The sequence below is a fragment of the Coregonus lavaretus genome, assembly GCF_964263955.1.
Source record: "Coregonus lavaretus genome assembly, chromosome: 19".
Lineage (NCBI taxonomy): Eukaryota > Metazoa > Chordata > Actinopteri > Salmoniformes > Salmonidae > Coregonus > Coregonus lavaretus.
This window is the reverse complement of record NC_140006.1, coordinates 28481775-28504955: the sequence shown is the minus strand read 5'-3', so window position 1 is coordinate 28504955 and position 23181 is coordinate 28481775. Positions and strand designations below refer to the sequence as shown.

The 23181-nt window shown below is 42.9% G+C and overlaps 1 protein-coding gene across 1 annotated transcript in view; it reads left to right on the top strand.

Moving 5' to 3' along the window:
* Positions 1–7923: 7923 nt before the first annotated feature.
* The window catches only part of LOC311146835 (astrotactin-1-like), a gene marked incomplete at both ends in the record, with an annotated part of 251337 nt that continues 236079 nt past the window's right edge, over positions 7924–23181 (top strand). The window contains one exon of the mRNA XM_084183432.1: positions 7924–8218. Within this exon, the coding sequence (XP_084039558.1) occupies positions 7924–8218 (295 nt within the window). The remainder of the gene's footprint in view (positions 8219–23181) is intronic.

The following is a 23181-nucleotide window of genomic DNA, read 5'->3' as shown; positions in this document are numbered from 1 at the left end:
GGCATGTCAGTCTCATAAAACTTCAACATGTTCTCGTGAAGAAAACCTCATTATATATCTGGATGAAATATTAATGCCCATAACATATTCACATATTACCACTAGGTTTTATGAAAATGCAGTGATTTGGTGTCAGTATGGTACCGATGTGGATGTGATGAGGAGTCAGGCGCAGGACACAGAGGTTTAGTCCAACAAACTTTACTATTACTAAAGTGCACAATAAATGTGCACAATAAATGAGGGGCAGGTTTCGAGTCGAGAGCCAGACTCGATCTCCCGGTGCGTACACCGGCCCCTCACTGCGGTGGCGATCGGCGCTCGCCTTCTGTTGACGGATGGCACGCTGCAGATGGACATGGGCAGCGTCCCACGTCTCTTCCGAGCGCCGAATCCACTCGTCCACCGCAGGGGCCTCGGTCTGGCTCTCGTGCCACGGTGCCAGGACCGGCTGATACCCTAAAATACACTGGAAAGGTGTTAATCCGGTGGAGGAGTGGCGGAGAGAGTTCTGGGCCATCTCTGCCCAGGGGATATACCTCGACCACTCCTCCGGCCGGTCCCGGCAATAGGACCTCAAAAACCTACCCACATCCTGGTTCACACGTTCAACCTGCCCATTGCTCTCTGGGTGGTACCCCGAGGTAAGGCTAACCGAGACCCCCAGGCGTTCCATGAAAGCCCCCCAGACTCTGGAGGTGAACTGGGGACCTCGGTCGGACACAATATCCTCGGGGACCCCATAGTGCCGGAACACGTGGGTAAAGAGGGCCTCGGCGGTCTGTAGGGCAGTAGGGAGACCCGGCAGTGGGAGGAGACGACAGGCCTTAGAAAACCGATCCACAACGACCAAAATGGTGGTATTACCCTGGGAAGGGGGTAGATCGGTCACAAAATCTACCGAGAGGTGGGACCATGGTCGTTGTGGAACGGGCAGAGGATGTAACTTACCCCTGGGCAAATGTCTAGGTGCCTTACACTGGGCACACACCGAGCAGGAGGAGACATAAACCCTCACATCCCTGGCTAACGTTGGCCACCAGTATTTCACGCTAAGGCAGTGCACCGTCCGACCAATACCAGGATGTCCAGAGGAGGGTGATGTATGAGCCCAAGAAATAAGCCGATCACGAACCTCGAGCGGAACGTACGTCCGCCCCACAGGACACTCGGGGGGAGTAGGGTCGGTACGCAGCGCCCGCTCGATTTCCGCATCGACCTCCCATACTACCGGAGCCACCAGACAAGACTCCGGCAGTATGGAAGTAGGCTCAATGGACCTCTCCTCCGTGTCATACTGCCGGGACAGTGCGTCTGCCTTACCGTTCTGGGACCCAGGGATGTATGTGATCTTAAAAACAAACCGGGTCAGGAACATGTTCCACCTAGCCTGACGAGGGTTCAATCTCCTAGCTGCCCGGATGTACTCCAGGTTACGGTGATCAGTCAGAATGAGAAAAGGGTGTTGAGCCCCCTCAAGCCAATGCCTCCACACCTTTAGGGCCTGGACTACAGCTAACAGCTCCCTGTCCCTGTTTGCCAATTACGCACAGCCGATACCCGATCTACCTCTATCTCCACGCCAGACGCGGACAACCGATAACCCAAAAAAGAGACGGACTCCTGGAAGAACAGGCATTTCTCTGCCTTGACATACAAGTCATGCTCCAACAGTCGTCTCAATACTCGGCGCACCTGGGCTACATGCTCGGCTCGTCTAGAAGAATACACTAGAATGTCGTCAATGTACACCACTACACCCTGCCCATGCATGTCCCGGAAAATCTCATCAACAAAGGATTGGAAGACTGAAGGAGCATTCATTAACCCGTACGGCATGACGAGATACTCGTAATGACCCGAGGTGGTGCTAAATGCTGTTTTCCATTCATCCCCCTCCCTAATGCGCACCAAATTGTACGCGCTCCTGAGATCCAACTTTGTGAAGAACCGCGCTCCGCGTAATGACTCGGTCATCGTCGCAATCAGTGGAAGTGGGTAACTGTATTTTACTGTGATCTGATTGAGACTACGGTAATCAATACACGGGCGCAATCCCCCGTCCTTCTTCTTCACAAAGAAGAAACTCGAGGAGACCGGAGAAGTAGAGGGCCGTATGTATCCCTGTGCCAAGGACTCGGCTATGTAAGTCTCCATAGCCGCAGTTTCCTCTTGAGACAGGGGATACACATGACTCCTGGGAAGAGCTGCTCCGGTCTGGAGATTTATCGCACAGTCCCCCTGTCTATGAGGAGGTAGCCGTGCTGCCCTCGATTTGCTAAACGCTAGTGCTAAATCCTCATACTCAGGGGGAATGCGCAGTGCGGGCACTTGGTTCGGACTCTCTACCGAGGTCGCCCCTATGGAAACACCTAGACATCTCCCTACACACTGGGCAGACCACTCCATAAGAGCCCTCTGTTGCCAAGCTATGGTAGGATCGTGGGTGCTTAACCAGGGAAGCCCCAACACCACTGGGTACGCAGGAGAGTCAATCAGATAGAACTGAATGATTTCCTCGTGACCCCCCTGCGTAGTCATCGTCAGAGGTGCTGTGACATCCCTGATCAGACCCGACCCCAACGGCCGGCTGTCTAATGCATGGACAGGGAATGGAACTTCTACCGGCCGAAGGGGAATTCCTAACCTAGCACAAAATGCCCGATCAATAAAGTTCCCAGCTGCGCCTGAATCTACTAGCGCCTTATGCTGGGAATGAGGTGCCACCTGTGGAAAACGCACAGGAATACTCATGTGACCAACAGAGAGCTCTGGGTAAGTGGGGCGCCTACTCACCTGAAATGACTCCCCAGTGCGTGACCTGTTGTCCCCTCTCTCAGAAGACCCTCCCCAGCACCTGGCCGCGGTGTGTCCTCCACGGCCACAGTTGGTGCAGGGGGTGGCCCTCCTCGGGTTCTCCCTCCTCCTCTCTCTAGCGCCAGCACCCCCGAGCTCCATAGGAATTGGCTCGGAGGTGCTGGAGGATGGAATGGACGACCCCCACTCGGGACGTCCGCGGGTGGCCAGCAGGGTGTCAAGCCGGATGGAGATGTCCACCAGCTGGTCGAAGCATAGGTTGGTGTCCCTGCAGGCCAGCTCACGACGAACGTCCTCTCACAGGCTACACCGGTACTGGTCGATGAGGGCCCTCTCATTCCATCCCGCATCCGCAGCTAACGTCCGGAACTCCAGTGCGAACTCCTGTGCGCTCCTCTTCTCCTGTCGGAGGTAGAACAGACGCCCCCCCGCCGCCTTCCCTTCAGGTGGGTGATCGAAGACTGCCCGGAAGCCGGCGGGAGAACTCAGCGTAGGTGATGGTAGCTGCGTCTATTCTCCTCCATTCGGCGTTGGCCCATTCCAACGCCTTTCCGGATAGACAGGAGATGAGGGCGGAGACGCTCTCGTATCCCGAGGGCGCTGGGTGTATAGTAGCCAGGTATAGTTCTATCTGCAGGAGGAACCCCTGACACCCGGCTGCAGAACCGTCATATGCCCTCGGGAGCGAGAGCCGAATACCACTGGGTTCCGGCGCTGAGAGAGGAGGATTGACCGGTGGCGATGGGATGGTGTATGTGGACGTGGGCACCTCTCCACTAGCCAGCCGGTGCAGAGTGTTGGACACCTCGCCTAGAACGGCCTCCAGTTGCCGGATCATGGAGTCCTGCTGACTGAGCCGTTCTGCTAGTGACCAGGCTGTCGTCGCTGATCCTGCTGACTCCATAAGTGGTGTGTTGTTCTGTCAGTATGGTACCGATGTGGATGTGATGAGGAGTCAGGCGCAGGACACAGAGGTTTAGTCCAACAAACTTTACTATTAGTAAAGTGCACAATAATCCATACACGACCTCGAAAATACAGAGGCGAAAAACAGTACGCAACATGCGTAAAACAAATACCATGAAGAGCGCAAAACACGCAGCTCAAAAGACACGCGGACAACAACACACAATATAACTAACACAAAACAGGGAACTTATAGGACATGTAATTAGGACACAAACAGACACAGGTGTACCAGACAGACCAAAGCAATCAACACACGAAACATACAACGGTGGCAGCTAGTATTCCGGGGACGGCGAACGCCGAAGCCTGCCCGAACCAGGAGGAGGAGCAGCCTCGGCCGAAACCGTGACATTTGGTTAACGATCTGAAATACCTAATTCAGTTCTATCCTTATTTGTATGTATTTCAAGGATTTTGCTTTTTTTTACGCCACAATAGTTTAAGACCCGTAAGACATAGTGGTTATATGTACTTTTTCAGCAAAATACACTTGCTGCTGGCCACACATCTTACATACCCAGTGGCAGTAGCTTTGTGAAGAAGTTGAGGTGTAGATGTGGGTTTGATAGCAAATGAAACATCCAATTTATTTGGCAGTCAAAATGAACCATGTAAACAATAGGATTTCTACGAGAACAGAGTAGCTACTGTATTGGTGAAGGTTTGAGAACAAAATCAAATTAGCTCATTATAGCAAGCACACAAATGAGTACTTCCTAGATATAAAAAAAACACTTTCATCTCCCAGATTAATTTTCACTGATGAAAGAGTTTTCATTTCAATAACTAAATCCCTCTTAATAACCAGATCAATGATACTCCAGAGTGTTACTGGAGGAAATAAAAACCTCAATAGTTGATGCTGGTGCTGCTCATCTCTAGGAGTGTGCAATAAAAGGACAACAATAATCCACAAACGGATTATGTCCCAAACGGCACCCTTTTCCCTTAATAGTGCACTACTTTTGACAAGGGCCCATAGGCATTCAGAAAGTATTCAGACCCCTTCCCTTTCCCCACATTTTGTTACTTTACAGGCTTATTCTAAAATGGATTAAATAAAAAAATGTCCTCATCAATCTACACACACTACCCCATAACGACAAAGCAAAAACAGGTTTTTAGACTTTTTTGCAAATGTATTACAATTAAAAACCAGAAATACCTTATTTACATAAGTATTCAGTATTGCTATGAGACTCGAAATTGAGCTCAGGTGCATCCTGTTTCCATTGATCATCCTTGAGATGTTTCTACAACTTGATTGGAGTCCACCTGTGGTAAATTCAATTGATTAAGGTCCCACAATTGACAGTGCATGTCAGAGTAAAAACCAATCCATGAGGTCGAAGGAATTGTCCGTAGAGCGCAGAGACAGGATTGTGTCGAAGCACAGATCTAGGGCATTGAAGGTCCCCAGGAACACAGCAGCCTCCATCATTCTTAAATGGAAGAAGTTTGGAACCACCAAGACTCTTCATAGAGCTGTCCGCCCGGCCAAACTGAGCAATCGGGGGAGAAGGGCCTTGGTCAGGGAGGTGACCAAGAACCCGATGGTCACTCTGACAGAGCTCCAGAGTTCATCTGCGGAGATGGGAGAACCTTCCAGAAGGACAACCATCTCTGCAGGACTCCACTAATCAGGCCTTTATGCTAGAGTGGCCAGACGGAAGCCACTCCTCAGTAAAAGGCACATGACAACCCGCTTGGAGTTTGCCAAAAGGCACCTAAATGACTCTCAGACCATGAGAAACAAGATTCTCTGGTCTGATGAAACCAAGATTGAACTCTTTGGCCTGAATGCCAAGCATCACGTCTGGAGGAAACCTGGCACCATCCCTACGGTGAAGCATGGTGGTGGCAGCATCATGCTGTGGGGAAGTTTTTAAGCAGCAGCGACTGGGAGACTAGTCAGGACCGAAGGAAAGATGAACGGAGCAAATTACAGAGAGATCCTTGATGAAAACCTGCTCCAGAGCACTCAGGATCTCAGACTGGGGTGAAGGTTCACCTTCCAACAGGACAACGACCCTAAACACACAGCCAAGACAATGCAGGAGTGGCTTCAGGACGAGTCTTTGAATGTCCTTGAGTGGCCTAGTCAGTAGGTAAGAATCTCTGGAGAGACCTGAAAATAGCTGTGCAGTGACGTTCCCCCATCCAACCTGACATAGCTTGAGAAGATCTGCAGAGAAGAATGGGAGAAACTCCCCAAATACAGGTGTGCCAAGCTTGTAGCGTCATACCCAAGAAGACTCAAGGCTGTAATCGCTGCCAAAGGTGTTTCAACTAAGTACTGAGTAAAGGGTCTGAATACTTAAGTAAATGTGATATTTACGTTAATTTTTTTATACATTTGCAAACATTTATAAAAACCTGTTTTTGCTTTGTCATTATGGGGTATTGTGTGTAGATTGATGAGGGGGAAAAAACAATTTAATTTATTTTAGAATAAGGCTGTAACGTAACAAAATGTGGAAAAAGTCAAGGGGTCTGAATACTTTCCGAATGCATACCGCAATAACATGCCCAGAAGGCGAGGTCAGTACAGGTGCATCAAAGCTGGGACCGAGAGAATGAAAAACAGCTTCTTTCTCAAGGCCATCAGACTGTTAAATAGCCATCACTAGCACATTAGAGGCTGCTGCTGCCTATTGAAATCACTGTCCACTTTAAGAAATGGAACACTAGTCACTTTAATAATGTTTACATATCTTGCACTACTCATCTCATATGTATATACTGCATTCTATTCTATATTATTCTTCTGTATCTTAGTTCATAACGCTCTGTCATTGCTTGTCCATATATGTATATATTCTTAAATCCCATTCCTTACTTTTTTGTGTGTATTGGGTATATGTTGTGTAATTGTTAAATACTGCACTGTTGGAGCTAGAAGCACAAGCATTTCGCTACACCCGCTATAACATCTGCTTAACACGTGTATGTGACAAATACAATTTGATTTGATTTGATTTCACACGTGTTGCTGAAAGATCACCCAAAAAGAAGGGATATCAAAAACCGGAGATGGTGATAGTGATGTTGCTGTCTCGCTCTCTCCCACCCCCAGAGCTCAATTATGGTGCAGGTCAGTGCTGGAAATGAATTGTGTGGCCTTTAATCACAGAACCGCTATACCGTTTGCTAAAGCCTTGCTCGACTGCTGGAAGGAGCTCAAGATTACACAGAGAGATCATTCTTAGAACCAGACTTTGTGCCCTCTCTCCCTCTCTGCACCTGCCACTTGCCTCACCACCAGATGCACCCAGTTGCTCTCTTTCTTTCTACTCCCATGGTTATCAGAATAGAGGCTGTGCAAAACCCCATGCAAACTTTATTTTCTTTTAATATTGATGACTCCACTCTCTTGCAAGTCTCATGCAACCATCCCATTAATATATGCATGGTGTCTGTGATAGCTTGAGTTATGCTTTGTCTATTATATTCAGTCCTCCTGATATTCATTGATTGTTTACTTTTAATGTTTCAAAGACAGTAAGGGGTAGGGTAATCCATAATGTATTTTCAAGTTGAGTGACCTAGTGTACTGGAGTTACCTTTGTTTTGACAGTACTGGAGTTACCTTTGTTTTGACAGTACTGGAGTTACCTCTGTTTTGACAGGGCAGATGCTGTAATAAAACACAGGGCTGATGTTTTTTTTTTAGATTAATACTGACAGTTTGTTTGGAACATTGCAAATCCTCACAATATGTGGGCAGATGGCGACTGAATACAGGTTATTACTGTAGCCTATAATAAACACCTATAAACGTATTGGCGCGCAATTACAGTCGGCTATCCCATATTGCACTAGTGGGCTCCCAGTTGAGCAGCATCTTCAATAGCTTGATTTGAGCATTTCCAATAAAGGGGTCAGTGGTACTGCGCATTTTTGCCTTTCCCGCTATCATACATATCCCACGCTGCATTGAAATGATCAAAAATAATCTTTAACCATGTGACATAGCATAGGCTATGGAGATTTATGCGAAATAAGAGCAGTTTATTTCCCGAACAAAACAACCCGGAAATGTGTGCTTTGCCAGCGCATTCCCTCTCGCTCCTCTTCCTCCCAGTATTGAAGTGAAGCCCTCGAACAGAGAGGAGACGGGGATACGAAGTAGCGGTGATGCCGGGCATGATGGGTCTTAGATTGCTTGTCTCGCTCGCATGGATTCTTGCCTTCAAAGCTGCTAATATTCAAGGTGTGAATGCCGACGAGGATCAGTCCCAAGACATGGAATGCAAAATGAAAAGCGTCACCGTGTCTGCGTTGCCGTTTTTGAGAGAAAACGACCTGACCATCATGCATAGTTCATCGGCCTCCGAGCCCAAGCTTCTGTTCTCGGTCAGAAATGATTTCCCGGGAGAAATAGTCGTCGTGGACGATCTAGAAAACACTGAACTCCCCTTTTTCGTCCTAGGTGAGTTCGGATGATAGGCTACATTCTTAATGTTCAGCATCCCCACCTGCCATGCCCATGCTTCATAAACGGTATATTATTGTTATTAGAAGACTATATATCTGCCATGTCCATTATTACACGTGAGATGAGTTTGTGCAATAAAATACACACTAGGCCTGGCTAAGATTGCTAACGTTATATGCTATAATAATTTCCACAGTGTACATTGAGTAGGCTACATGTCGAGGTAAACATGACGATAGTTACCTACTTCAAATGCTAATCAGAACTGTCGACCTATGCATGGCAAACATAATCGAGCATAATGACTAGTAATACTGAAATTACATTGGCATTTTACAAAAACTTTGCTGGTTTCAAGGTTATGTGCTACCAATCACTAGCATTGATGGCTGAAAGTGCAGGACGCAAGCCTATTGATAATAATGGTATAGCCTACTATATCCACTAAAGTAAATTTAAATGTGAAAATATTCAATATTTACGGATCCTATTACCTCACTGAGATTAATAGACATATTAAATGTGTTTACATGCTGGTGGTGTTAACAGGTGTAGCGCTATATCACTACAACCTGTGTTGTTTACAATGTATAGACTGGCCTACTGTACATATTCTCCATAGTTTGACTTTTTTCAGATGGTAGACTCAACTCAATAGAGGAGCCTTTATTGATACCCACTCCAACAAGAATATATACAACAATACATACGTTTAAGCAATGTCCTTTTTACATGTTCAAAATGTTGGCAATGTTTTTTAGAGCAAACTCAAGAATGCTTTGAGAGGGAAAGAACATAAGCAGAGTGAGTGGCGTTCACTTCAGAACTCTGGCTGCTGTCCATGGTTCTGATTAGACAAGAGCACAACTGCTATAGTTCTATGGGACTCTTTGAATGGGGACTGTCCTTTCACATGGCAGGACTGTGCAGTGAGGGAGTGTGATTATGGGAATAGGTATGCATCCCAAATGGCACCCTATTCAATATCCAGTGCCTTCAGAAAGTATTCATGCCCCTTGACTTATTCCACATTTTGTGTTACAGCCTGAATTCAAAATGTATTAAATAGATTTTTATTTCTCCCCCATCTACAAACAATACCCTATAATGACAAAGTGAAAGCATGTTTAGATTTTATTTGTGCAAATGTATTGAAAATTAAATACAGAAATATCTCATTTACATAAGTATTCACACCCCTGAGTCAATACTTTGTAGAAGCAGCTTTGGCAGTGATTACAGCTGTGAGTCTTTCTGGGTAAGTCTCTAAGAGCTTTGCACACCTGGATTGTGCAACATTTGCCCATTATTCTTTTAAAAATGGTTGTTAATCATTGCTATACAATAATTTTCAAGTATTGCCAAAGATTTTCAAGTAGATTTAAGTCGAAACTGTAACTTGACCACTCAGGAACATTCACTGTCTTCATGGTAAGCAACTCCCGTGTAGATTTGGTATTGTGTTTTAGGTTATTGTCCAGCTGAAGGGTAAATTAATCTCCCAGTGTCTAGTGATAAGCAGACTGAATCAGGTTTTCCTATTCGATTTTGCCTAAGGCAAGCTTGTATTGGATTTGCGCCAAACAGTATTGGGGACAAAAGTTAATTTCTTTGCCACATATTTGCAGTATTACTTTAGTGCCTTGTTGCAAACAGAATGCATGTTTTGGAATATTTTTTTTCAGTACAGTCTTCCTTCTTTTCACTCTGTCAATTAGGTTAGGGTTGAGGAGTATACAATGTTGTTGATCCATCCTCAGTTTTCTCCTATCACAGCCATTACACTCTGTAACTATTTTAAAGTCACCATTGGCCTCATGGTGAAACCCCTGAGCAGTTTCCTTCCTCTCCGGCAACTGAGTTAGAAAGGACGCCTGTATCTTTGTAGTGACTGGGTGTCCAAAGTGTAACCATCCAAAGTGTAATTAATAACTTCACCATGCTCAAAGGGTATTTCAATGTCTGCTTTTTTACATTTTTACCCATCTACCAATAGGTGTCCTTCTTTGCGATGCATTAGGAAACCTCCCTGGTCTTTGTGGTTGAATCTGTGTTTGAAATTCACTGCTCGACTGAGGGACCTTACAGATAATTGTATGTGTGGGGTACAGAGATGAGGTCGTCATTCAAAAATTATGTTGAACACTATTATTGCACACCGAGTGACTCCATGCAATTTGTAAACATTTCAAAAAACATAATTCCACTTTGACATTATGGGCTGTTGTGTGTAGACCGGTGACAATAAAATCCCACTTTAATCCATTTTCAATTCAGGCTGTAACACAACAAAATGTGGAAAAAGTCAAGGGGAGTGAATACTTTCTGAAGGCACTACTTTTAGGGACCCTGCTCATAGGTAGTGCACTACATAGGGAATAGGGTGACATTTAGGATGCATGCTAGCTGTGACAAACATACTGTACATAGTGCTGTATCAGCGCTTCTTCTGTGATTACAGTAGCTATAAGTATACAGATGTAGGATCTTAATTTGATCACTCTTTTGTTGAGAATTTTCCTGCACCGCAGGAAATGCAAACTTGTAGTGTATTTTAGGTATAAAAATGCTTCTAAAGTTTGTAATTTCGACTTTAAAATGTCAGACTTGATTTGCCCTAATGAAAAATGTATCAACCCCTACAAAAAATGTCCATTAATTATAATCCACATAATAATTCACATTTCCTATGGCTGCAGGATTATTTTCCTGCTGTAGCAAACTGGCTCAAATTAATCCTACATATGTAGCTATAGCAATACCATTCAATTGCTTTTCTATTACTTTTCTGTAACATAAGAACTTCCTAGACAATTTGAATTAAATTGAATAAACTGTATTAATCCCACAAGGGGAAATTGGATTTGTCTCCAGCAAGACACATACAGCAACAACATACACATTTTACATTTTACATTTTAGTCATTTAGCAGACGCTCTTATCCAGAGCGACTTACAGTTAGTGAATGCATACATTTTTCATACACATGCATGAATACACATGCATTCCAAATGTTATTGTATTTTAGCAGCACACATCCACCAGTGGTTAGAATAATGCAACTAACATAGCACTTTTATCTGATATTAACATAGCACGTTTATCTGATATTTCAATCACCATTTAACTTAAACCAGTAAAGCAAACTTTGAAAGAATGTTCCGCTTGGGAATTAAACACAATTCCATATTCATTTGGACATTTTGGTAATTTAGCAGACACTCTTATCCAGAGCGACTTATAGTAATGAGTGCATACTGGTCCCCCGTGGGAATCGAACCCACAACCCTGACGTTGCAAGCGACATGCTCTAACAACTGAGCTACACAGGATATTCCTCATGCAAGTAACCTTTCCTTTGAAACAAACATGCTTGTGAACCTGCATATTTTTACAAACCTCCAGAGTCAAATAAGAAGTGTCAGAATGCATTGCTAGCTAGGATGTTCACTTCTAAGCCTGGTCAGCATGTGAGAGCAATTACCATTTGCATTGCCTTTGGAAAGTATTCAGACCCCTTGACTTTTTCCACATTTTGTTATGTTACAGCCTTATTCTAAAACGGTTGAAGTAAAAATAAATCCTCAGCAATCTACACACAATACCCCATAATGACAAAGCGAAAACAGGTTATAAGACATTTTTGCAAATGTTTTAAAAATTAAAAACAGAAATACCTTATTTACATAAGTATTCAGACCCTTTGCTATGAGATTCTAAATTGAGCTCAGGTGCATCTTGTTTCCATTGATCATCCTTGAGATGTTTCTACAACTTGTTTGGGGTCCACCTGTGGTAAATTCAATTGATTGGACATGATTTGGAAAGGCACACACCTGTCTATATAAGGTCCCACAGTTGACAGTTTATTTCAGAGCAAAAACCAAGCCATGAGGTCAAAGGAATTGTCCGTAGAGCTCCGAGCACAGATCTGGGTAAGGGTACCAAAACAATTCTGCAGCATTGAAGGTCCCCAAGAACACAGTGGCCTCCATCATTCTTAAATGGAAGAAGTTTGGAACCACCAAGACTCTTCCTAAAGCTGGCCGCCCGGCCAAACTGAGCAATCGGGGGAGAAGGGTTTTGGTCAGGGAGGTGACCAAGAACCCGATGGTCACTCTGACAGAGCTCTAGAGTTTCTCTGTGGAGATGGGAGAACCATCCAGAAGGGCAACCATCTCTGCAGCATTTCACCAATCAGGCCTTTCTGGTAGAGTGGCCAGATGGAAGCCACTCCTCAGTAAAAAGCACGTCAGCCCGCTTGGAGTTTGCCAAAAGACACCTAAAGACACTCAGACCATGAGAAACAAGATTCTCTGGTCTGATTAAACCAAGATTGAACTCTTTGGCCTGAATGCCAAGTGTCACGTCTGGAGGAAACCTGGCGCAATCCCTACGGTGAAGCATGGTGGTGGCAGCATCATGCTGTGGGGATGTTTTTCAGTGGCAGGGACTGGGAGACTAGTCAGGATCGAGGCAAAGATGAACGGAGCAAAGTACAGAGAGATCCTTGATGAAAACCTGCTCCAGAGCGCTCAGGACCTCAGACTGGGGGCGAAGGTTTACCTTCCAACAGGACAACGACCCTAAGCACACAGCCAAGACAACGCAGGAGTGGCATCGGGACAAATCTCTGAATGTCTTTGAGTGGCCCAGCCAGAGCCCGGACTTGAACCCAATCGAATATCTCTGGAAAGACCTGAAAATATCTGTGCAGCAACGCTCCCCATCCAACCTGACAGAGGTTGAGAGGCTCTGCAGAGAGGAATGGGAGAAACTCACCAAAAACAGGTGTGCCAAGCTTGTAGCTTCATACCCAAGAAGACTCGAGGCTGTAATCGCTGCCAAAGGTTTTTCAACAAAGTACTGAGTAAAGGGTCTGAATACTTATGTAAATGTGATATTTCTGTTTCCGTGATAAATGAGATGTTACTAGAGCTGTTGCAATAATATATTTGTGTTATGACTGTACAGTATTTATTTTATTTCACACTAATCATGACTGCACGTACAGTATAGTAGAATACAATAACACATTTCTCTTCTTATACTTTGTTGTACTCTTTATACTGTATACTTTGTATATAGTGTGATACTTTAAAGCGAAGCCATTGGGGAACAAAATACATTACACAAATTGTATCTGTTCAGAACGCATGGCCAAAAGAGAGAGACAAGAAATCCACATCAGTGGAGGCTTCTGAGGGGACGACGGCTCATAATAATGGCTGGAAAGGAGTAGATGGAATGGTATCAAACACATGGAAACCATGAGTTTGATGTATTTGATATCATTCCACTAATTCCGCTCCAGACATTACCACAAGCCTGTCCTCCCCAATTAAGGTGCCACCAACCTCCTGTGATCCACACATTATTGGAGTTTTCTCTGTAAGTCACATTGCAGCACATTTGTGGGAGGGGCCATGTACCAGCTTTGTTAGCCCTAACATATCCTACTCAAAACAAGGCATGTGTGCTATATCATTGCTGTGTTTGCAATTACATACAATATCTCCATTCTATTTAGTAGGCTTAGCAAGTATGTGTGATTGTCAGTATCATGTACTGTAGTAATGAGTCTGACGGTAGTATGCCTCACTTTAGTTTTCTTGAGACAATATTTGCTGGAAAATGTACAATATCCTATTTATTTTATAACCCATAATGACAAACTCCCCATTTCCTGCTGGTGACAAGCATACCCATAACATGATGCTGCCACAACAACACTTTCAAATACAGAGGATCAACAACATTGCATTCACTTGACATTACTGGCCTGTATGATAAAGTGAAAAGAAGGAAGCCTGTGTTAAAAAATAATTGTGGTGGCAGCATCATGTTATGGTTATGCTTGTCACCGGCAGGGACTGGGGAGTTTGTCAGGATCAAAATAAATATAAAAGGAGCAAAGCCCAGGTAAAAAGTTAGTGGAAATCCCACCGCAGTCTTCTGAAAACCTAACCCTGGGATAGAGTTTTATTTTTCAAAGGGACAATTACACAAATGTTAATGCCAAAGACACACCAGAATGGCTTTCCAAGAGGTGTTGAGTGTTCCTGAATGGTTCAGTCTCAGTCCTGCCTTAAATCAGAGAGACGGTTTGAATATGGCTGCCCATCAATAATTCCCAACCAAATTTACTGAGCTTTTTTGACAAAAACAATGGATATACAGCTGTATGTTGCCCTAAGGGTTGTGAAAAGTTGGTAGAATTGTATAAAAACATTTTCACAGCTGCAATGTCTGCCAAAGGTGCTTCCACCAAGTATTACCTCTAGGGTGTGGGGACATATGTAATTAATTCTTTCACTTTTTAGATGTAATTTTAAGGCAGCAAACTGTGAAGACTGTGCAAGTGGTGTAGACTTTCACCAGGCACTGTATATCAACTTCACCTTATAGCGGATAGAGCTGTAATGTAACTTTGTCCTCAGATGAGCTAATAAAGTCTCCCTTTGGGAGAGAGATTTCTCTGTATTTACTCTGGCAGCCGCTGATCATCCCCATATGCTGGAAGGCATCACATGCAGATGAATTACAAGTCCTAATATGAAATAATGGAATCATGTGGGATAACCTACCTCTGGTTGAATTAACGTTGGTTCACACGATCCCATCATTATGAACATGCATGGGGATTTTTTATTTATACATATTCGCATATACACACGTAACTGAGAGCATTTGCAAGTTATGTGTGCACCCTGATATCAATAATAAATGCTTAGTCCAGAGTTCAATCACCATCCCAAAGTTGTCGTAATAAGCCAGTTGGTATTTGAGGATTATTGAAATTCTTTGTCATTCTTACCTACCTGCTCCATAAATTAGTAGTAACCCACTCCTCTGTGTGCGTTTGCAGCTCTGTACAGTAGGCAGAATGTCCATCCCTGCCCAGGCTAGCCAATGTATTGTTTTAATTCCAAATGTTGAAAAAGGCAGCAGATCCTTTTAGTTTATTTTCCCTATTAGTTGGCATTCAGATTATGAGTAGCAATAGAAATGTGATATCCATCTTCCCATTACTGGGTTTTACACAGATTTAAAGGTAATTAGTAAATTTCACGATGCACGCTGCTTCAGGTATTTACACCTCCATCTCCACACTCTATTAATACTTAATGTGTCCTTATTACTAATGCAGCGTTAACAGAACACATGCAAGGGTTTGAAGCTATTTTTTATTGGATATAATGGGTTCCCTTTGAGTATTGCCCGGTGCACACAAAATCCACCATACACTCACACACACTGACAAGTACTGGCACGCATGCATAATACAGTACATACAGATGCAGGATCTTAATTTGACCTACAGTATATTGTCACAGCAAAATAATCCTACAGCAACATGATTTTAACTTTTAGTCCATAATGTTGCTTGATCGGTGGTTAAGCTATGAGCTGGCCAAAAGTAGGCTACATGAAACGTGTTAGTGTGGCTTTTCTGTGAATTTATTTATTTACGGTGCAAGAAAATTCTCAGCAACAAAAGAGTGATCAAATTAAGATCGAACATATGTACACCCCCTCACCAATCCACCCAAACAAAATACCACATAGGTTTCCTTGCACATACCAATCTCTGATTTATATTTTTTGTTGGATAAAAAAATAAAATATACAAAAATACTTATATCTGATATAAAGAAGCAGCAAAGCTGAGTTCAAGTCCAGGGTACCTTAGGTAGCCTAGGTATCTAGATCTAGGTATTAATCTTCTGGCCAAAATTCTCCACCAGTTTTCTCCTGTGAAATCTATCCTGCACAGGGCTGGTTGGTTTGTTTGTCAGGCATTTCTACAGAGATAGAGAGAGAGAGCACAGAGAGATTGTGTGCCAGTTAATGGTTTCCATGACAACATGAGCTGGTGCTTAGACTAGTCCCTTGAAGAGAGGTGACGTTTATCTCCCCACTAGGAGAGGGGTAGCAGCAGTAGCTATAGGAGCACCTTTGTTGAAAATCGAATGCTAACTACTGTGTGTGGAACTCCATTCATTAGCTGTAGATCTTGCATGGTTTCTGGTGTCTTTATGACTACCTGAAAATGATCAAAATCAAGCCTAATTTAATATTAGCTATATTTCTAAAGCAATATTCAAATTGTTTATCTATTCGAAATGCATTGGCGGTGTTGTATTCATATGTTGGAAATTATCCCAGTCAAGCACAGCATGTGAAATAATATTGTGCTGTCATTAGCAAATACGTTTTGTGTCTGTAGACTGCAGTGTCTCAGTAGTTTGTCGATATAGTTGCCAAACGATATTACTGCTTTTATTTGACTCTTGGGTTAGAAAGGCTCAACTGGGTGCAATGAAAGAAAATGAAATCTATATGCAGGCTCACATGCGCTGTACTTCTGGGACATAATTCTGGACAACCAAACAGAGCAGCAGTGGTTAGGAATATTTTTGTCCCTTGGAAAGAGTTAGGCAGTCTTGTAATTTATGGCACTTCACGAACAGTAGCCTTCAGAGTTCTTAAGGCAAAAAATATATATATTTTTATTTATTTAAAGAGGTTATAAGATGAAATGTAGAAAGGGTTCTTTGGCTCATCTCTTCACTTAGAACCAGTATCCAGAGGTTTCCAGGGTATTGAGGGTAAGATACTGCTCCCCCATCCTTTATTACACCATCTCTTCATACAGTATAAGTCAATCTTCTGTACTGACCTGGACATTCACAGTGATCTTACAACCCTTGAAGAAGACATTAATGTAATTCCAAGACATCAATAGGAACGAAGCACTGAGTTTTGTTATTTCTGGTACCAAAATGTCAATCAGGGCATAAAAGGGTTCCAATGTGAGACACCATTCTCATAAACTGTGGAAGTCTAATCCACATGCAGTCTACTGTGTAATGGGATTATGGACATGATTGGTTTAATGCCCCAAGTATGGTAATGTTCCCCAGATTATGAACGATTAGAGAGGTTCTGACATTTATTTGAACATGACACTCAGTTACATTCAGTGGAGTTACTCAATTACGTTTAATTTAAACAGCCTAATGGCAAACCATTTTAACATCAACTTAAAGAGTAATGTATTAGTAATTCATACTTTTTGCCAATACTGAATTTTGTACTTTTGAAAGTAGCACGCACAAGTTGGTGACTTGGGAGCAAAAACTTTTGAGTGACACCTGAGTTTGGCGCAATGGGAGTGACCCTTTTAATACCGGTAGTGGGGAACACACTGTATTTTCTTGCACTCTCCAAAGGATCACTAATTTCAGGGCTCTGTTCACTCTGTCTGGAAGCTGATCTTGAAGTCTCTCTATAGGACACAGGTCTATATTTTTCAGGCGGACACTTTTTCAATTTCCATCCACTTAAGCTACTTTGAGGGCTGACAGAAATGTTCTGTATGGAATTCACATTTTTGCACTGCAGTGCTAATCACGGAGTTCCTTTTTTCGACACTACTGGGGCACTTGTCTGACCGTGTCACAGTCGTAAAGATAGTATGGAGGAAGTTTAAGGTGACCTTTCCACCATAGCACACCAGGGTTATCGCTATAGAATGGTAAATGTAATGTATGTCAGCCATGGCATGTTAGTTCAATATTTACAAGGCGGTAGTTTTTCAATGATATAATATGCCATCTTCTTGGCCAGTAATTGCTGTCAGGAGTATCTTAGAAACCGTACAGCAATATCAATCAATTAATCAAATGTATTTATCAAGCCCTTTTTACATCAGCAGTTGTCACAGTGCTTATAAAGACACCCATCCTAAAACCCCAAAGACCCCAAACAGCAAGCAATGCAGATGTAGAAGCATGGTGGCTAGGAAAAACTCCCTAGAAAGGCAAGAACCTAGGAAGAAACCTAGAGAGGAACCAGGTTCTGGGGGGTGGCTAAACCCTCTTCTGGCTGTGCCAGATGGAGATTATAAGGGTACATGGTCATTAAGGCTAGATCGTTCTTCAGGATATTCAAATGTTCATAGATGACCAGCAGGGTCAAATAATAATCACAGTGGTTATTTACATTTATATTTTAGTCATTTAGCAGATGCTCTTATCCAGAGCGACTTACAGTTAGTGAGTGCATACATTCTTTTTATTTTTTTCAAACTGTCGCCCTGTGGTAAACAAACCCACAACCCTGGCGTTGCAAACGCCATGCTCTACCAACTGAGCTACATCCCTGCCGGCCATTCCCTCCCCTACCCTGGACGACGATGGGCCAATTGTGCGCCGCCCCATGACTTATATAAGGTGCAACAGGTCAACACCTCAGGAGTTAATGTCAGTTGGCATTTCATAGCCCAGCATTTAGAGGTCAAGACAGCAGGTGCGGTAGAGAGAGAAAGAGAGAGCGAGAGAGGGAGAGCGAGAGAGGTAGAGACAGCGGGTCGAAACAGCAGGTCTGGGACAAGGTAGCACGTCCGGTGAACAGCTCAGGGTTCCATAGCCGCAGGCAGAACAGCAGAAACTGGATCAGCAGCACGACCAGGTGAACTGGGCACGGGGACAACCAGGAGTCGTCAGACCAGGTAGTCCTGAATTCATGGTCTAAGGGCTCAGGTCCTCTGGAAGGGGAGAGAGAGAAAGAAAGAAAGCGAGAGCGAGAGAGAGAGGAGAATTAGAGGGAGCATACCTAACATCACACAGGATACCAGATAAGACATGAGAATTACACCAGACCCTGGCCCATCCTACACATAGACTATTGCAGCATAGATAATGGGGACTGAGATGGGATGGGGAGAGGGTTCGGGGGACACTGTGGCCCTGTCCAAAGTTACTCCCAGGACAGGGCCAACCAGGCAGGATATAACCCCACCCACATTGCGAAAGCACAGCCCCCACACCACCAAAGGGATATCAACAGACCACCAACTTATCACCCTATACATTTTAGCAATAATAATAATATCTGTAGAATAAGGAGTAAAACATTGATAATTCCAAATGCAGACATATGGCAAGTTTGCCGGAAAACACACACAAAGTTCGAACTGTGTTTGAATTCTCTTATAGTGAATAAATTGGGCTAACAAGTAATTCTGTAAACCCAATAGAAAGGCAGTACAAGTCCCTTTGATCTACTGTAATGCTTAGACTTTAATGGCAAACAGTTAGGATACTTTGTTTGACAATGATACCATCTTTATGACAAGGAGAACCTCTGTGAGATTAGCTTTAGGAAGGCTAAAAAGCCAATACCCATTGCCAAGTACTCCACCTAATGTACACAGTGTTCACACACAGTGAAATAATACAGTATGTATTGTACTGCTTAGACATCCTGGATCCAGTTACTGCCAGTTATCTTCCATACAAAATAAGAATGGTAGTGGGATCGGATGGTTGGTGAGAAATTATGAGTTGATTTGTACAGTAATGAATGGCAATGTGGTGCCAACACAATTAAGCTGAAAACACAATTCAGTTGTTTACCTCATTCCCAGAATCTTTGATGGTAGTAAACAATGTGTTTCCACACTGCCTTCAATGTGATTTATTCTATTTGGATTACAAATTTGTTTTATTTTAATCATAATCAAAAGTTTGTCATTTGATTAATAAGTCCTTCTTCCAGAATGTAAAGCAATGTTTATCTACCCATTTATCAACCTTCTCTAACTAGAGGTGAAGTGAGTGAGTTTTACATAGAAGTGTACACAGGTTAGCTTCCTAGGGTTGTCTGTCTGTCACTAGGCTGTAGTGTGCAAGACTGACAATTAAGCACCAGGGGAGAACTGTGAGGGAGTGATAGCAAGAACTACTTTGTCAGATAAGTGGTAACATATTGTCAGTGAGTCTTGGCTGAACTTTGGCTGTGGGTGGCTGATACTGACTGGGGTCTGTCAGATTGCACTTTTTGCCTCTTCTAATGCAAGACACAACCAAGCTATATACTAAGTTGTTGTCTATGCTAGTCGAGGGAAAGAACAGTTAGGCTTGTTAGTAAGTCGTTATGTCCAAACTTAAATTAAAGGTGAAGCAACATGATGAAGGCTGTCCTGTAGCTCAGTTGGTAGAGCATGGTGCTTGCAACGCCAGGGTTGTGGGTTAGTTTCCCACGGGGGGCCAGTATGAAAAATGTATGCACTCACTAACTGTAAGTCGCTCTGGATAAGAGCGTCTGCTAAATGACTAAAATGTAAAATGTAATGAAACTGTCCTGTTGAGAAAATGCTTCATGGGGCTTGTTTGTTTACTGATGGGCAGCCTGAAGGTATGAAGGACATACAGCATGGCTGGTTCACTATGCTTACTTGGGAGTTGGCAAGGATCAGAAACATAATGCAGAATGAGTCATGATGTATGATTTATTTAGTTGGCTTGAGTTTAGGCGTTTTTCAGCATACCTGGCACATCCATATTCAACTGTTTGTTTCTCAATAGTGGCTCTGGCTCTCCATTTATACCCTGACTTTACCAGCTCTATAACCTTTTATGAAGTACATCACTTGCTATTCTGCTGGAATGATGAAGACCTCTTGAACTTACTGCAGTGTCTACTACAGCAGACTGTTGTGTCTCCTTCACACTCACCTATTACAATTCACACTTGACTCAATGAGGGGTAATATTATGTGAGAAAGCATATCACAAATCTTGAACGTTGCTGTGTACTATTTACTGTAAGCTCTGATGACTGAAGCAATGGTAAATGAGCCATGGATTCGCAGCATTATGTTATGTAACATTATGTTGTTTTGTTTGATAAGAAACAGTAACTTTCTCAGTTGCCATGGCTGGACTCTCAAAGAACTTCCTTGAGCTTGCTAGATGATAGGCTGCCCAGTGGGTCAGTTCTGTATACATGCGTGGGCTGGGTTGTTCCCGTAGTTACAAGAATAAATCAAGTTAAACCCTATATCATATTGTTACTAACTCTGACTTTCTACTGTACCAAAGCTGTTCTTGAGAATTATGCTAACCGTGACAAGATTTTGCGTAGGATTCACCGAACATTGATATGACAGACTAATTTGCATTTATCATCTGCATTCATTTGCTTGTGATTCATCATTTTCCCCTGACAGAACAATGCTTTAAAAAAAAAATATTGAAGAGGGAAAGTGTTTTAATGGACATGCTAGGGACCGAAAATGAGATAAATAAAACAATTTCTAACAGATGAAACCATTTTGACAAATGGACAGCGGTTTTACAAGGTTTACAGTTTGCTGGATGTCCTCTAGTGCTTCCATTCAGACCTGGCTCTTCCATTAGAGCTCCCTTTTCATCATGGCAATGGGTTTAATGGGCAGAGGCCCCTGCAACATTGCCAGAAGGTTAAATAGGTGCCCATAGATCTCTGAACATAGTCATTATATGCTCCCACAACCCCACTACAGCTCGTGAGGTTGAAGCAATCACGATCACAATCACGTCTCTTAGTCTTTCAGAACCATGTTTGTATAGCTTGTTTGACAACACCTCTGCTCAGTTTTTGCCATAATTCATCGATTTGTGTATTGATTCAAGAGCACCTCATCAGATGCAGGACAACCCATCCTTAATTTATACACACATCATTACTATTCTACAATGCAGTCTTCGTTCTTCGCAAGTTACGCAACCATTGTAATCAGATTTTCCATGCATACACAGAACAGTGGAAAATGTATAGTTCCATTCTAATCAGCATATGATTTTTCCACTTACAGAATCTGGCTGTTATTATTTTGTTAGATTTACAAACAAACACTTTTCTGACTGCCATATGTGTTGACAGATGTTATCAACAAGCCCCAGAGGAGAGAAGGCAGACAACCTGTCTCCATAGCTGAAGCTGAGAAATTGTATTTTTGGGAATGTTCAGAGCATTTGCATTCCCCTCATGATTCCATTCCAGCTCCATCCTCTAATACAGGGGTGTCAAACTCATTTTGCCCCAGGTGCCGCATTCTGTCGTCAACGACTTGTTATACAGTATTCCCTTGCTGTCAAAATTTGCAAAAATGTTTCCTCTGTCCATCGTTTTTGGAATTGTTTATGCTAGCTTTCATTTTGGTGATTTTTAGCGAGCCGGACACAATCAAGAAACTGCATGAATGTAGATCCATTATCATTTCTACACAGTTTCGATTTGGTTTTAGTCATTTTAAAGTATATTAAGTTCATTTCCCCCCACACGTTTTTTTACTCAAACCACCCAGTGGCCGGATTGGACCCCCTCGCAGGCCGTATGTTTGACACCTCTGCTCAACTACAACGCTGGAGATTCACTGATGCTCATACATTTTTCGAGACGGCAGTTAACTGTTATGGTTAAATGAATCTGAAAGTTTCTAGCACTTTAGCGCAGTATGAACAGTGTTTTCTTTACAATACAAATATTCCAAAAAAAAGATACATCTAAATGCTCACCACATGTTATTATATAGACAGCAATAGTCAAAAAATATTACAGCATTACAGCAGGGTGGATTTCTTTCAAACACTGTCCCCATCATTCTGTTTTACTTTATCAGATTACTTTACACAGTATGAGACAAACTTTACCATTATTCCAGGACACTGCACCCATGCTATGAAACAATGATTCATTTATTTACAAGACCATTACATATCATTAATGAAGAACGAATTAAGTGGCAAAGTAACCTCAAGAACATAAGTGCTTTACTTAATTACTTCAGAAATGACATTTTAATAATGTTAACAGAAGGACTCGCCACGCAATCAGGAAGCCATTAAGTAGATGAAGGTAATCTAGAAGGACTGGAATAAAATTAGAAAGTGGTGAATAAATGCAGTAGGACAAGAGCAGGCATAGCCAATGTGAATTTAGATGAAGCCTAGCCCAGATATAGGCCTATGCACACTTTGAAAAGATAACAATTAGGTTGATTTTTGGAGAATCACTCACATGAAATCTCCTCTAAATGAAATCTCCTCGGTATAGTGCCTGGCCCCGTGTAGCTCATTTGGTATTACAAAATATATATATATATATATATTACAAAATGTATGCA